This window comes from Glandiceps talaboti, chromosome 12 (genome assembly GCF_964340395.1).
Source record: "Glandiceps talaboti chromosome 12, keGlaTala1.1, whole genome shotgun sequence".
Lineage (NCBI taxonomy): Eukaryota > Metazoa > Hemichordata > Enteropneusta > Spengelidae > Glandiceps > Glandiceps talaboti.
Window position 1 is genome coordinate 24412761 of NC_135560.1, and position 18572 is coordinate 24431332.

Below are 18572 nucleotides of genomic sequence, written 5' to 3' on the forward strand. Positions count from 1 at the left end.
GAAAAATGATACATGTTTGACACATGTTATTCATCAGCTTGTGTATGTAAATTATAATAGTTTGAAATTGATCGTAAATTTGCCATTCAAATTTATTGAATAGTTGCCTGCATAAAACTGTTAACTTGATCAATAGATATAGTTAATATATAACTATCAGTGTTTTTTAAGGCTGGGGAACATAGGTAAATTGATGTTATAGTATGTACAGTCATTTTAATAGACAATGGTATTCCGGGCAGTCAAAAATGTATTACACTTCTTTAGTTTAATAAGTTCTAACTTCTTTCTGAATGAACTAAAACTTCATTGTGCTGTGTACAAATGAATTTATACCCTTTGGTTTGCCTATGTTGCAATGCACATCGACATTTGTACATTGTAATGTACATCTACATTTGTACGTCGTAATGCACATCTACATTTGTACGTCATAATGCACATCTACTTTGTACGTCGTAATGCACATCTACTTTGTACGTAGCAATGCACATCTACATTTGTACGTCGCAATGCACATCTACATTTGTATGTCGCAATGCACATCTACATTTGTACGTCGTAATGCACATCTACATTTGTACATCGTAATGCACATCTACCTTGTACGTCGTAATGCACATCTACTTTGTACGTCGTATGCACATCTACATTTGTACATCGTAATGCACATCTACTTTGTACATCATAATGTACATCTACATTTGTACATCGTAATGTACATCTACATTTGTACGTCGTAATACACATCTACATTTGTACGTCGTAATGCACATCTACTTTGTACGTCGTAATGCACATCTACTTTGTACATCATAATGTACATCTACATTTGTATATCGTAATGCACATCTACATTTGTACATCGTAATGCACATCTACTTTGTACGTCGTAATGCACATCTACTTTGTACATCATAATGTACATCTACATTTGTATATCGTAATGTACATCTACATTTGTACGTTGCAATGCACATCTACATTTGTACATTGTAATGCACATCTACATTTGTACGTCGTAATGCACATCTACATTTGAAATTCGTAATGCACATCTACATTTGTACGTCGCAATGCACATCTACATTTGTATGTCGCAATGCACATCTACATTTTTACGTTCGTAATGCACATCTACATTTGTACGTCATAATGCACATCTACATTTGTACATCATAATGCACATCTACATTTTTACGTCGTAATGTACATCTACATTTGTACGTCGTAATGCACATCTACATTTGTACATCATAATGGTATTATATCAGAATGAAATGCACATCTACAAATACAACTCTGGTAATTGAAGCTTCAGTTTTACTAAAAGAAACACAAACTAAAACTATTGTTGTTTGATGTGGTAAATTAAACATCATCCTGTAATCAAGATAGTGTAAACATTGACAGTCCCAAAACAGAGCACTACAAGTTTATGGAATAATTTACAGAGAGTCGCCCTACTGAGACTATAATCAAACCAACATCCATTCAATAGCTTATCACTGTTGTATCATCAAGTTGTGACAATAGTTTTATATTGTACTTTGTGTTTATTTTTAATAGTAAAGTATAGAGGAATTCATTGTATCAGTTACGATATACATATTTACAAAAAACACAAGAAAACACTATCAAATGAAAATTTCAACTCAAAGAGTTCAAAACATTTCTTGGAAGTGAATCCCAAATTTTTACTGATGTCTCATTTTATATTAAGCTTCCAACCCCCACCCCACCCCCATCATCTTCCATCCAGGCCCACCCCTCATGCCACTTTCAAAGTGATATAACCATGTTCGATAATATGTAACAGTAAAGGGCAGATCCCATCACGGCAAGCTTATGATGAAAACTGTCATCTGTTTTCCACCTAGTAATAACTGAATAATTTTGTACCCCCTGGGGCTGCAGTCAAGCAAATTATATAACTATGCATTGGCATAGAAGTCATTCATGTGCGTTAATTGGGAAGGCTTATATACGACCTTCCTGTGTTCTTTATTATGAATTGCAATAAATATATGTCATAAAACGAATTAACTATACAATTACACAGTCATCTATTTTCAATTTTATTTGCATTCTAAATTACTTGGGATGAATTATAGTAAAGCCAAGTGACATAGTAAATATCACTGTTGCTACTTTGTGTATATTGTGTCCTGATCAATACTTCATGGCCACACTGAATTTTATATTTGTTTCTCCTGTATAATCATGAATACTTTCAGAGGATACCTCTCAACCACATTGAATTTCATTTTTTATTCTACGGTGTAATTATGATCAATACTTGAGAATACTCCATGGCCATATCAAAAGTTGTATTTGTTTCTATTGTATAAATGAAGTTATTATCAATACTTGAGAATACTCCATGGCCATATCAAATGTTGCATTTGTTTCTATTGTATAAATGAAGTTATTATCAATACTTGGGAATACTCAATGGCCATATTGAATTTTACCTTTGTTTCTAGTGTATAGCATAATAAAATCACAGAAATGACAAAGTAAAGATATTGCATGCAGCTCAAGTCAAATGAAATAAAGTTTATTTTGCTTCCTGTTTGCTTTAGTGTCCTTCCTAGAAAATGGTGTAAAACTTATATTTGTAGGCATGTCAAAAATAATTTCAAAACATTTGAATTACATGTACTTAGCATTGGATCTATCAGCTTCCTCAAAAGCGTCCCTGAGGTGACAGGAAAGTAAATAGTCGAAAGGCAATTCAAGTTTTTGTACCCAATTATACAGTGTACATAAAGCATACAATCTATCAAATGTGTATGTGCTAACACTCAAGATATCCAGTATTGCTGTTTACAGAAATCACTCACAAGTATTGATTTGTCTATAAATGTGTATATTTAGCATTCAACCCCCCCCCCCCCCCCCCTCAAAAAAAAAAAAAAAAAAAATCAAATAAAGCTCAAACTCTCATTCTTGAAATTCTGTATTTGTTACTACGGTACCATTTTACATAGGCAATGATCTCTGTTCAGAAAGACGCTTTTCAAATTGATTATGTCTTCAACCTGAATCTGTTTTAGATACTTATTATTCAACTTTGGGAGTAATGTAAATACTCCTCTATCCTCCAAGGGCAATTCTGATAGCACTATTGTAGTTATTCTAATACTGTACTATATATACAATGTAGATGCTTACAATGGCATTAAAAACAAACTTGAACACCTTTTCAGATCTTTACTGTCAACTCTGACCTACATGTAACATGAAACTAGAGGTGTAACTACATGTGGGTTTGAAATGCTGTTAGTCATGATACCAGAAGGACATTAGGCCCAACTTTCCATGTAATAACAAATTTACCTCATGCTAGAGGGTTAAAATAGAACAAGAAAGTTGAATTATTCTCATGTGTGCATGCCTATAGTAATGCATAAGAAGTGTCAACCAAGAAATCAAATGTTTGTTATTTTTATGATATGCCTAGGCAGTAATATTCTATTTCAGGTACGAGTAATTGTGCATATAACAGTAAAACAAACCTGTAACAGTCATTTTTATCAACATACATTCCATTGTACTCTAACACATACCTACATTTAATATTTCATATCTCCTATAGATTTTGTTCTCCTGTAGATTTTGTTTTGGTTACAGGCTAGGGCATGCAGCAATACAACAATTTACATGTATACTGGGCAAAATTTTCTTCAGTCTTGCCATGGCAAATACTTAAGCTCCATCTATATGGACCTATTTTCAAACGAAAACACAACAATTAGTTGCATTTACACCTACTTTCAAAACAAAGATGAAAAAACGCACATGAAAACACAAAAGATTTGGAAACACTGCTGAAAATGGATTATTTTGAAAACAATCTGTTTTCATCTGAAAATGGACTTTGTAGCATATCAATGAATAGACTGCCTGTCATTATGTTTGCACATGTGCAACTCCTACAACACAATTTTTAAATTATTCTGTCATTGGTGTTTCTGTGTAGACGTTCAAAAAACTTGTCGGCCCATCATGTAAACATAAAATATGAAAAAGCATTAAAATGAAAACAATATTAAGAGTTTTTATATGAAAATGTTGTACGTCGTATAAACACAGTCTCAGTATTAAACATTTACATAAATGCAGTTACATTTGTACAAAATTTACAGTTTCAGATAAACATTTATGTTAACATAACAAAACATCATGATACAGGACTACGGGTTGTTGGTGGCCGAGTGGTTAAACCACTTGCCTCTTACCACTGCGGTCAGGGTTCGATTAAATTTACCACGCTGTAAGCAAGAGTAGTGTCGTTCAGTTTGACTCTACCGAACAACACAGGTTTTCCCCGGGTACTCCGGTTTCCTCCTGCATTAACACTGAACCCATGAGGGATGGCCCTCACTGGACTTCTTGGGAGACAAGATTATTACATACACAATAATATACATCCACGCCATTTTTGTAGTTAATTGCCTACAAAAGGAACAACTACTCACACCTCTAATTGACTGTTGTCAAGACAACACCTGAAACTTATGCTTGTATGGTTTGTGATGGAGATCTTACATGTATCTTGCTATAAACCTTACTGCTAGATATACTAGTACTAGTACATGTAATGTTCACTAAGTTAATATTCATCAGGGACAGTTAATTTCTCTAGACTGAATGTGAGTGACAAATTTAATACAAAATAAACTGGTATCACAAAAAATGTCACTTATATAATGTGATCAAACAGGTGTTCATAATAAGTGTACAATGTACACTCTACATGCGTCCTGGAACATATTAAACACAATATTGTATGTACATGTACATGTGTATGGTCTGTTGTTCAGTCTTACAAAGTTACATGTTTAATTGTATACTTTGAATAACAATACAATTATTACTGATCATAAGTATGTATACACATGTACATTTATGAACTACTTAATTAAATGTTTCACAACTTAATGGGCTGGTATACTAATGAAAATGTTTTTACTAAATTTTAGTTGAATTCTACATAGAAATTTACAATGTAGATTTGTATAGTCTGTGAGGCAAAGTCAAATGTTTGGTATCGCAGCAATACTTACGACATTGTACATGTAGGTACATATGAACATACATGTACCAGTGTTGTCCCACAACAAAGCAACAAGGGTACAAAGCACTCTGAGGTCTTAGCACCTTCTTGATAAAAAGAAAAAATAGAACTCCACAAATGGTAAACATTTCAGACAGAAATTCATAAATTCTATATTGACCAAAACATGAATTCTATATTGACCAAAACATGTAGCTTTCGATCCTTTCTAGCAATTATAAAATACTAGGTATACATTTATGTATACATGTACCTCCTCAGCCATCAAACACCACAGTACCTCGCATGTATTGGCTTTTATAGGACCTAACCTTTGATGATATCCACCATGTACAAATTATATGTCTACCCTCACTGTCCCTCAGCCATCAAACACCACAGGTGTGTAAAGTATAGTAAGCATGTCTTGACTTGGGACCTAACCTTTACATTATACCATGCACAAGCCATTTAGAACAGAAAATATGGAATGTATACTCTGGTCATTCTACATGTATGTCATGACAACGGGTGTCAACATTGTATGTCACTGGTTCTGCTGCATTCAAAATATGCATCAAAACATTCAAAATTACCAATACTTTCCCTGATTTTCCTTTGTTATTACTGGCACTGGTACAATTACCCCAGCATGTTATTCTCCAATATTTTTCTTCATTCAGCTGTAAAATACTCATGACCTAAGGGTTGTCACTACTCGTCTATCAACTCGGAGTTACAAAGACCCTTTAGGTCACTTGTATTTTCCCTGGTTGAATGAAGAAAAAGATTGAGAATAACATCTAAATGTACAAATTATATGTCTACCCTCAGCCATCAAACACCACAGGTGAATAGTACAATCATATGACTACCGTGTCTTGGTGGCTTAGGACCTAACATTATGATGACATTCACTATACACCATGTACAAATTATATTGCATATACCCTCAGCCATCAATTAACCACCACAGGTGAATACATGCGTAGTATCTAGCATGTCTTGGCTTAGGACCTAACACTACATGTATATCATGATGATATTCACTACAGTTTAATCTCCATCATGGGTGAGGGAACCATGTACAATGGGTCTCATCACAGATTCTACATTACCGGTACTTATTTCTTGTTTTGTTGAATTTACATGACTTGTACATGAAATGTATCAAAAGAAACACATCTTTTCATTTTATCTGATGACATACATTTCATCCTTGAAACAATAAATAATTTTGAATAATAATAGATTGTTGTGTTGAGTCAGTGCAGTTATTGAATATTGCTATTTTAGTCCTGTTTTCACTTCTTTTGTATGCCTTATTTATTGCTATTTTAGTCCTGTTTTCACTTCTCTTGAACACCTTACTTATTGCTATATTAGTCCTGTTTTCACTTCTTTGGTACGCGTTATTTATTGCTATTTTAGTCCTGTTTTTACCTCTTTTGATACACTTTTATCAGGAGAAGGTCTCTTGTTCAACTTGTTGTCATGTTGATAATTTCTCCCACACAGTTCTGTCAGTGACAGCTTGTTTTATGACATTGCCTATCATAGTCTATTTTCAAATTAGAATATAATGAGCATAATGAGCCCACTGGCCTTCCCTAGAGTTGTTTGCCTGGGTCCATCGCCAATCATCTATGTATGACTCAATCTTAATCTTCTTCTCCTCCTCCTTCTTTTTCTTCTTCTTCTTCTTCTTCTTCTTCTCCTGCTGCTACTACTACTACTACTACTACTACTACTACTACTACTACTACTGCTACTGCTACTACTACTACTACTACTACTACTACCACTACCACTTCTGGTAGTACATAGTGTCAACTCAATGTACAAGAAAGCCATGCAAGTAACTTGTAAACACTTCTCACTAATTTTGAAATATAAATATGCAGTAGATAATTGATTTTCATACCACAAAGAGGGGTAATATGGGCCAATCATCCGCCAAGTTTATTGGTTCACAAATATGGAACAATATTCCAGACAAAATTAGTAGCACTCCAGTCAAAGAAAGCTTCAAGAATGAGCAGAAATATTTAATTCTTGATCACCAGTTGATTTCAAAATGCTAAATCTCTTTTCATTATGTTTGATTAGTATTCTGAGATAGTCAAATAATATTTTCATCACATTATTGTAAATTTCGAGTGGCTAGAATATCTTAGTTAATATTTTTCATGTAACAATTTGTAGTCTCTCACTCTTCAGAAATATTTGATATGGATGAATAAAGATACAATGAGGATCAAAGATCAGAAGTGTATTGGAAATCGATCATCATTTCTGTTGAAGGTAATTTCTATTATGATAACCTTGATTAATTAATCTGTTCTATTCAGCTCTTGTTTAACTTGGGTACAGTTAGAGGGACTATGACCTGTGTATGCAATTCATGTTGATGCATGCATGGCCATGAAGAAGTGCCAACAACAATCCCATACCTGTATCACTAATTTACAATTAGAATTCCATTCAAACCATTGCATTACATAATGCTCTTCTTTTACACTTCTACAATGTGTATAGCTGTCATAATCACTTTAGAAAGAGTGATGTCAACAGAAGTACAACTGTTATTCTCCTGATGTGGTCTAATTTAAATACTGATGACAACAGACTGACAGATAGTCCTTATAATCTCAGCATTCTTGTCAACACTGCAAGGTTTGCTTCCTCTGAGCAATGTGAAATGTCATGAGGCAGATAAAGGATGACTCACTCAATACACATTGAAAGCACAACTATTCCAACCTTTTACTAATTAATTACTCACTAGTATACATGTATATTACACAATGGAAGTGCATGGTACTTCAATTCCATGGTAAATCTGATTGTGATATACAGTTACTGTCAAGTGTATGCGAATTGCGATCCTGGCACATTCACACTAGTTTAAAGGTACAGGTACAAGTGTATGTGAATTGCGATCCTGGCACATTCACACTAGTTTAAAAGGTACAGGTACAAGTGTATGTGAATTGCGATCCTGGCACATTCACACCAGTTTAAAAGGTACAGGTACAAGTGTATGTGAATTGCGATCCTGACACATTTACACTAGTTTAAAAGGTACAGGTATAACCAGAGATGTAGATTTACAGGTGTGAGACTATCACAATGTGTTATAATGTATATCCTTGAGAAGGATTCAAAGACATGCATGGATAGCCTCTAGACTAGTTTACACTTTAACAATAGTGGTTCATAGAGATACATGATGTACATATATACAAACATGTATACATTGTATCTCCGAAAGACTAGTGCATTCAAGTTGATGTGATCCTGTGATAAGTGAGAAAGTTTATCTTGAAATTATATAGAAAATACTTGCCTAAATTGAATGTTTAGAATAAAAATATGGCGGCCATACATTTGTACAATGTAACATTGAACATTGTTTTACACATGGGCATATGTCTAAGGTTACAGTTTGCAACATGACAAGGTGGTAACTGGTTACACAGAGCATTTCATCAAGCAACTTGAGAAGTAACTTGCAACAAGTTGCAGATAATCTGATATGTTGAATTCCTTGTGATGCACCTAGTGACATCGCAAAGGTCCTGCAATTATGTGCATACACAGACCAATTTGTCATATGTGATGAATTGCTTAGTTCATTACTCATCGAGTTGCCTAGTGTAGCTTGACTTTTATAGCTCCATTAAGATATATACAATGTCGCATTAATGTGAGGACACAGCATTAAAACATTAGAAGTGATCAGATTCAAACCTGGGCTAATGTAATAAATAAGGATAAACTTCCTATAAGTGAATGTACCATCAATAATACCATACTCAACATATTATACTTTGAATACTTGAAAACTTATTTCATACATGTATCTTATTTACAGGCAAACAATTATGAGCAAATACTTGAAAATAAAACAGTCCTCGCAACTCACCATGTTTCTCTGTTCATTGAGTTGCTGTGTCTGCTGACAAGATTAACCAATTATAGCACTAGAAAAGCAGACTGGAGTATATGTACTTTTTGTACATGCACAGAGATGAATAAACATCTTACAAAACATTTACAAATAGAAATATATACAAATGCAAATCACAACGGTTGTGTGAGTGAAAAACACTTCGATACAATTCAAACAATTGGCGGTCTCACTACCTTCAAAGAAATAAAAAGAAAGCGCCAAAGTATGAATATTTTAGGAGACGTACAACTTTATGAGTGAAGCTTGAACATTTAATGAATTATTGATGAGTTAACGGTCTGTGTTTCATATGTGCGTTACAAATGGTTAAAATACATGTACTTCTATGAATGTCATGTTCTCATTCAATGAGCTACATACACAAACATTCGTTACTAGCACACATACAGAGTAATATTCATGTATGGTTTAGGTATGCACATACATGTAAGGAACAACAAACCCATATGTGTACAGAGCATGAGTTGGACAAAACAAACTTGCCCAAAAAAAATCAATTGCAACAGACAATAGGTGTCTTAGTCTGCACTCTGCAGTGTCTGAAGTACATGTATGGTGACCCAACCCTCTTGTCTGTTTCTATCATCATACATACTCTTTTCTATGTGTACATTATTTGTACACTTTTATCTAGATCTGTCAGATGGGTCTGTGACCTGACATGAATCACTGTAGCCAGGCCATACTTTCTGATGTACATTGTACAGTTAACAGTTGTCATAAATGCTCTCTAATACTAATACTAATACTAATAGTAATACACTTGATAATTTCAATATAGGTAAAAAACTTGTGTGTTGCTAGTTCACCAATGTAGTACATGGTGGTTTTGAAGGGAGATATACATGAAATGGTGCATTACACACAATTAGTAGGTCAGAGACCTCATATAAAACATAGAAATCACACCATGTTTTCTGACATAGGGTTAGTCATACATGTAGTTACACACAGTAATAAATGTGGTCACAATAAAATGTTAAGAGTTGCAATGCCATTAATAACTTGTTCTTGGTTGCTGGTAAACCAATGTAATATGTGTCTACATCTCAGACAATTATGGGAGGTCAGAAATAAACATTAAAATTCATTGTGTCTACTAACTATCAGGTATTTTCCCGACTCCTATAAAAGTTTTTAAACAATCTTTCATCATTATTCCTTAGTGTTCTGTGCAGGCAGTCTTTTATAAACCCAATTTTGATGAATAATTAATGATGTTATCAGTACATAAAAGATAACATTGTTGACCACATGACATGATAAGTCTGTAAACAGTGACAAACAAACCACAGATAACTAAAACATGTGTTAGTTATCTGTGAACAAACCAAGTATTTTTTTTAAAACTTGTAGCCCAGCAGTGTATGGTATAACTTCATAATAATACATGTATATACTGGATAGTCCTTTAAGTTTTTACAAACTTGTCTCCAAAGAAGTCCAATGAGGGTTGTCCTCAATGGGTTCAATGTTAATGCAGGAGGAAACCAGTGTACATGTACCTGCAGATAAAACCTGAGTGTGTTGTTCAGTAGAGTCAAACTGAATGATACTTTTCTTACTCACAGTCACAGAGTGACAAATTTGATCAAGGACAGTTGACGAGGGTTCAAACTTTTCTTACTAACAGTGTGACAAATTTGATCAAGGAGTTGACTGCAGTGGTAAGAGGCATGTGGTTTAAGCCACTTGGCAACCAACAACCAACAAATGTAATCAATAGTCTATAAATGTTTGCTAGCTTCTACCACTACAAATACCCTATCACAGATTTGACAATGTCATTCGTCAAGCCAGTATGTTGTGCCAGATAGACTTTTCTGGCCTACAAATACCCAATGCTTTGCACCAAATACATTTGTATCCTGAGATGAAACAAAAACATGGAGAATAACTGGAAATGAATAACTTTACCATAAAAGTAATGGCATGTTATTGATGTTTATTTTGTAAACTACATGTATATGTATATAGCAGGATGGTTTGTTGAAAATTTTAAGATAAAAACCACCTGTGGATTTTCTATTCTTTCTCAGTGATGCAGAATTAACAGTTATTCTTGTTTTGAGGAGAATGTCAAGATTTCAGAAATGATAGAGAAAGCTATAAAGTTTTGTTAATATTCCAATCCAAATTAGCATTGTGTCCCTTTTCTTTGAGAAATAAACTCATAAAATATCAATATGAACTGTGTATTATATAAACAGTTATAGGTGCAAATGCAGTCTATCAGTTCTAACACACCCCCACCTCCACCCCCACACAAATACAAATAGATTGTATGTTCATAAATTCATAAAGAATATCACATTATCAGTAATACAGGGCTGAATTCACCTTTCCTAAATGGTCAATACATGTATGGTACTTGTGAATACTGACGGTATGTTTTAATACATCTAATACAGTCAGATGGTGGGATTGTTACGTTCATTTCAGAAACATACAGGATTCAATAAGGATATTTGTACCTGATGTAAGGGTTTGTATGATTGGTACAACACTAGTTGTATACCAGTATCATCATACCAACAGTAATGTGAAGAACTACTGCATATAAATATCACATGCATATCTACATAATACAGAAACTATACATCAGTTTAAACTCGACATTGTTCATACTACATGCAAATATCACATGCATATCTACATGTACATAATACAGAAACTATACATCAGTTTAAACCTAACATTGTTTGTACATGTAAATGCCCAAAATTTGCGATAACACTGACATCAGCCAGACTGTATATGTCTATTTATTGATGTTTTTGTGGTACCAGAAGATAACATTACAACAATCTGATAATTTGTATCCACACAGGATAATAAACAACTGACAAACAGACAGGATCTATAGTCCACTATAAAACACAAGTACTGACACCTGATTAAACATAATGTATATTCCTATAAAAACATAGTGTATTTTCTTCTACATAACTACAATTGAAAACTGCTGTGTCATCCTTATTTTTGGTATGGTTTTCTAATAAGAGAAATTAATGTAATGGAAAAAGTTCAAAAAAACTGAATAATGGTAATCTCATGTTTATTCTTAGATTATTTCTTGACAATTGTACTTATCATGAAGTCTAAATTGTGAATTGACTGAAAACTTAGATTTAACAATGATAATCAAATGTTTAAAACAAGTTATATGCCGCAAGGCAGGAGAGATGGGTTGAAAACTCATCATCACTACATGTACATGTAACTGTCTGCCAAGTTGAATTTCACAAAATGTGTGCCTGTAATGTGTCAAAAAGGGACAGGTACAAAGGTACTTTAATATACATGTAAATGTTGTGTGTTTTCAATTAATACTAATAATGACACATCCATTAGAAACATATTTTTTTCTGTAAAATACTGACATCAAGCACTTCTGACACATACATGTACAAGGATAGTTTCAGGAATGTGGTATGAGATTGTGAAACTATGACAGCATCAAACTGTAAACATGAAATTTCTTATTAGCAATCTATTGTTACGTATTATTGACAATTTTTACTTGAAATGGATTCCTTCAGACATTGTAATTTGTATGATTGACACAAAACAAATAAATCCAGCCTACCATTCCTTAGTTCCTAATTAAAACTGACAAACAAATGTATGACCCAGAGGGAGTTAAAGAACATCTGGTACATGTACCTCTGTATACATCTGTTTTTTAGGAACCATACAATGCAAAATAAAAGCAAAACATTTACCTTTGCACACATCTGAACAAGGCCTCAGCCCCCCTCCCTTCCCCCCATCCCCTCCTCACTTAATTGGCCAAAATAATTGTTTCAAACAGCACAATCAATTTGAAATCAGAATGTGGTAGTATGTAGTACTATGAACATAAAACCATTTGGAAATATTTACATTTAGGGGTACAAAACAGATTCCATTAAAAGTAAAATCATCTTTGTTGGATGAGATCTAAATGGTTCCCCCTCCCTCCCCAAACTAATAGAATTGACTTTATTATCCTACATCGAAATTTTGATCTCAACCCTTATACTATGATTGAATGATATTGCTGAGTCATACTAATAATACATCAATAAATAAGGTGGTTGATAGAGTCAGGATTCATCACATGGAAACCTTGGGGTAGAAGTCAGGGTGGGGTGGGGTGGGGAGTTCAGGTGGTGGGATTGGGTAGAGTATGTTTGTGTACATGCAGGTGATTGCTCCATGTTGGAAAAATCACCTATACATACGTGATGTAGTGTGCTGTATACATTACAGTCCCTCTAATAGTTGTGATATATGTATCACTAGTACACTTCACAAATAAAGGATTTTGAAATCTTATTTAATCTCAGCATTGTTTCTTTCAGCAAAAACCTGTGCATGCATCATACTTTTAAGTGTGACTTCAAGTCTTCAAGAATACCATCTTTATGAAGATGAGATACATGTACCCCCCTCCCCTCCCCCATCACTGAGTTTAGAGTCTCTCTGGGGTCATATCTGTGTATGAACACAGCTTCAAGGCAGACCTACATTGTACATCATGTTAAACTGTATACCAAGCTATACCTTGTATTTGTAGCTGTACAAGTAACAAGTAGGCCTTGACTACTTGATACTCCCATGGCAACAGTTTGTTGTTGCTATTCAACATTTCTTTTTCTATATAGCAAAACTTTAAAAAAAATCATATCTGGAAATGTACACTGTATCATCCATCATGGGCATGAGATTCTTCATGTCCAATATTTTTCTTTTCTGCAACATTTTTTTGAAAGGATAATTTGTTTTCATCAATTTATCACTAGTTTTAAGTGAAAAGATTGGTATGATGTCATATAGCAATGACGAGTTATGGATATGTTCAGCTATGCCCTCACAGCCTACAGTTACATCATTCTTCAAAAATTCTTGTAGTGAGAATAGATACATGTACAACCAGTATACATGTGTACATACTATTGCTAGACATGTACTTTATCTATAAAAGGTCATTCACTTGTCAATATGTCATCTAACACAACTGAAGAGTGAACATTATTAATCTAGCCCATGAATGGAAATCTGTCTTGTATTATTAATATTCAAACCAATTCAAATAGTTAGGATGAGTGATCTGAAAGCCAACCATTTCCTGTCATTCTGAAAAACAACACATCACAAAGCTGTAAATTCTACATTACATCACATTTGAAACTGTTTAATTCTAGTTTCCAAAATACATCCTAATATCACAGATGAACCAGGCTTCATTCATTGGTTATAGTACATGTAACAATAACAAAGAAACTGATACGGATAAACATGACAAAACAATTACAAACATGTATCAAATCAACATTCATATGCAACAAATGTTGCAATAAATTGTTATATGTATAAATGGTCACACATTATAAAATTCCACTGTCATAGTGACTATTCACAACCATAGTGAAAAATTATTGTAATATTAGCCCTGCCCCCACATGGAATTTTGAATGGGTTTGAAACTGAATCAAAGTTGATCCTCTTGTCCTCACATCCATGAAAACCAGTTTGAGCTGACTGAATCAATTTCAACTACCTACATGTAAGGTGGTTTGAACCGATTCAAAGATTCAGTTTGAAACTGATGCAAAATCATATTATTAATAAGTAAATTAATTCAAATCATTTGCTCAGTTCTGTCATGGGGACAGACAATGGTTTTCGAACTGATGTAACTGAATCAATTCAGGTGGGAATTTCATCTTTGTTGAAAATATACATCCATTGTTTTTCTTATGATGGATTTCATGTGATTTTGAAGAGATCCGCACAAAGTCTACAAGTGTAGAAAAGATATTTATATGAGTTGGAATTTTCAAGATAGCACCAAACATACGTCAGTGAAAATTTGGAAAAATAAATTCATGAAAAATACAGTACACTGTACATGTAATGTACTTAGTAAATGTAGCAACTACATGTATACCATTACCAAGTGAAGGCTGGATTTGACTACAAAATGTGCAGTGTGCATTTACACTAATACAGAAAATCTCTTTTCAAAATCATTGATCCCTACTTTACTTGGCTATGTGAAATCAAACAGACATAAACAGATCAATAGTTGTTACAGAGGAGAAAAGACACAAAAGGATAATGGTTTTTTGGTGTAAACCTTTATCCCTTTTTATGGCATTTGATAATACTCTCGAATAGACACTCTAAACATACCGTAAAATGAAAACTATCTTTGTCACTGTCTCATTACATCTTGTCAAAAAGAGTAATTATTGTAAAATACACTTTCTTTGAATTTGTGCAATGATGGAACAATGCTGTGATTTATAGAAATGTCAATATCCCACTGCTTGGTTTTGTTGATGTCAGTGAATTGAATTACTTGTGATGGGGCAGTCTAGGTGTGACAAATATACAAAAATTTTATCATTCTTTTACTACCTTATTTTCATTTTAAATCCTTGATTTTTGTTCATGGTGATGTTTTCATTTAATAAAAGATAAAAAATTACTCGACCTCGTAATACATTTTAGCACTGTTCCCAATTCAAAACAGTGCAACAAGCTGCAGTCAATAATGTCAATTTTACCTACATGTATTTTCCTACAACTTAATTGGTACATGATACAATGTATGTCACTTGAATTCTCACTGTTAGCAAATATTAATGAAGAAAATTACTACTGAGGTACATGTTTGCATACATTGTATTCCATTCATCATAACATTAACCAACAAGTGCCCCATTTCCAGTCATAACTATTCACAATGAACTGTGCATTTTCAACCTTGCTATTAAAGTGATGCCCTTACACATTTTATAATGGGAGAGTTACTGATCAAAGCTCATCGCTAGCAAAATCACTGTTTACTGAAATATCAAGTGTTTAGATAGATAAAACAATCAACGATGAACATACATTCACATTGTATTGCAGAATGATCTGTATTTTGTGTGCATGTTATCATTATCATTGTTCACCCTCTGCACCTGGAGAAATAACACAGGCAACACTTATCACACTTTTGCAGACATATTTAGCGAAAGGCTCATTGGAAACACACTTCAAATGTATACAAATTCAATGTACATGTACTGGTATACACCTACATTGACACACATTCATCTACAAATGTACTTTCATCAATTTTTCAAATTACATGTACATTGTAATCGAAAAATTAATCAACCCCTACTCACCATTAATATTGATTCAATCATATCAAATTTCACAAAAACTGCATTGTATAAGACATTAGCATAGTGTAAGTGACAGAAATGAAAATATAACAATTTTACTTAATATTTCATCAATATGCTTTAGTAAATATTTTCAATCCCAAACCAAAAAAAAACTAGCACTCAAATGTAGAAGGAAATGAAATCGTACATGTATACATAACGTCATTAGATTAATGTTCCAAATGCCATAAATGAAAATCCTGTCAATATCATCAAATTGTATGGTTTTTTTTTTTCATTGTATGTTTTTTTTTTCAATAAATTTCTGTACATGTACCATAGTCTTGTTTGTAAATTTATGTTACAATTTTAAAAGGTTGCACGATAGTGAAACAAACTGACTATGTGAAACATTTGGAAGAAGAACTTTAAACTCACAACACTCAAACATTCTTACAAAAATTTTGATGTGCATACATGTACTCTACAAAGATGTCTGGTTGTTTTAGGATGATGACTCATTGTGATAGCAATAACTCAGAAATAAAGTAACTTATAATAAGTATTACAGCTGTGAAGTTTAAAAATAAGCTATTATAATTTTGAAATAGAGTTACATGTAATAAAAAAATGTCTATGTTTTGAATTAAAAGGAACAAATTATAGACGAATGTGGATTTTTAAATTATCAAACATAAAAAAAATTAAAATATTTTCTTTTGTCAGAGTTGCCAAGGGGTATCTTATATTCATGGGAATAAACCCAATGCAATTTCTTTCATTTGTATGAATATTTCAATTATTTTAATATATATATATATATATATAATATTCGGGCGAATTTCTGCGAATCATGTTCACATGCAGACACATGGAACACCCGGTCCCCCCTCCCCACTACACATTCAAATGCACGCAAAACACTCAAAAAAGAGTTGAAAACAAGAACTCACCCTCCGAGGGTACGATCGAATTTCAGTTTGACACTCATTTCAGTCTTCTGCGGGTGTACAGCGTGGTAGTGATCTCACATCCATGTAATGTTGTTGTACAACTCATTTTGACTGAACAGCGTAAAACTTAGAGTGTTTCGTTGTCAGACTTGTGACACGAAATGCAACGGTTTGGAAAACCAACACATCCCGATTGTTAAAAGTAAATTATTTATCCACAGCAACACAAATATTATATTACACCTTTTCGGTTAGTGTAATGAATTATTTCGTGAAATCAGCGACCACACAATCTTGGCTCTTCAATAATTAAACTTCGGAAACTTACAAAACTAACTTTTCTTGTTCAACTTTGGCACATTTTCAAAGTGGTAACGTTTTTTCTGAGTTTACTTGAGAACGATTTGTCTAATTTTACCACTCTACTTGAAGCGGATCCGTATCGTATTCTGTGTCCGTTGGCAACCATTTACTGAATGAAATACCAAGACCGATCGATTACAACAAACGAGCCTCGGCACCTGTTTCCGTTAGACGAGTTTATGACACCGGTTGATTTACATCATTTGGCGTCGTTAGAAACGCCGGTGTTACGAAATTTCACCTGGCTGACTCACTCTCAGTGAGATTCCAAGTTCATTCCGTGAGGTAAAAGTCAACTGTCAATATAATTCTTGTATCCTTCTACCTTCAGATACACCACGTCGCTCGAGAAACCCTCGCCCCTATTCAGGTAATATTTTGTCACGGTCAATAAACTTCAAAATGGCGCTGCAGAAGACAACCTCCGCCTAAGAACCTTTATACATCTAATAAAAGAAAATATTATCTATGTTTTTGTGGAAGTGTACTCAAGATTTTAGGGTTCTCTGATATCTAATAAAAATTTATTGATATAGTTATAGTAATATTTTTTGTCATTTTAGGACACTGTAGTTATGATGTAAAAAATTACTTTTTAAAAATAGATCGAGGGTAGTGGAGAAGAGAAGCAACCAACATTTTACATCATGGCGGATGTTTTGAAGTGAGTTAAGTTCCCGGGATTACTTGTTCAATGTAATTATACTTATTAGTTACTCGACTTACCCTTCGACAGTAATTAAGTAGCGCTGTTGACCTTGCATTTACATTTAACTGGTTGTTCCTCTTTCTTTTACAGGTAGCTAATAATAACGCGGACCAGTGATGTCGTCGTCTTCCGGGTCTGCAAGTACTAGCACGAGTAGCAGCTCCAAGTCCCCAAATATTTTACTGAAAGAATTAAATGCTGCATTCGGTAGACTAAAGAATGTAGACAGGTAATGAATGAATTAGTTGACGAAAACTATCATAGAATGCATGTTATGGAGCTTACACCTCATGGGGGTGATTCGGTGGGGCATTCTATCTTCATGATCTCATATATAAATAAAGGGAAAGTTATACCG

The 18572-nt window shown here is 33.6% G+C and overlaps 2 protein-coding genes across 2 annotated transcripts in view; one reads left to right on the forward strand and one right to left on the reverse strand.

The window, feature by feature from the left end:
• Positions 1-17274, reverse strand: part of LOC144443251 (cytosolic carboxypeptidase 1-like) — a 46972-nt gene extending 29698 nt beyond the window's left edge. Inside the window, exon 1 of the mRNA XM_078132676.1 lies at positions 17143-17274. Coding sequence (XP_077988802.1) covers positions 17143-17180 — 38 coding nt within the window. The 5' untranslated portion in view covers positions 17181-17274. The remainder of the gene's footprint in view (positions 1-17142) is intronic.
• Positions 17275-18153: 879 nt separating this feature from the next.
• The window catches only part of LOC144443166 (serine/threonine-protein kinase ATR-like), a 41867-nt gene continuing 41448 nt past the window's right edge, over positions 18154-18572 (forward strand). Inside the window, exons 1-2 of the mRNA XM_078132538.1 lie at positions 18154-18201; positions 18305-18443. Coding sequence (XP_077988664.1) covers positions 18331-18443 — 113 coding nt within the window. The 5' untranslated portion in view covers positions 18154-18201; positions 18305-18330. The remainder of the gene's footprint in view (positions 18202-18304; positions 18444-18572) is intronic.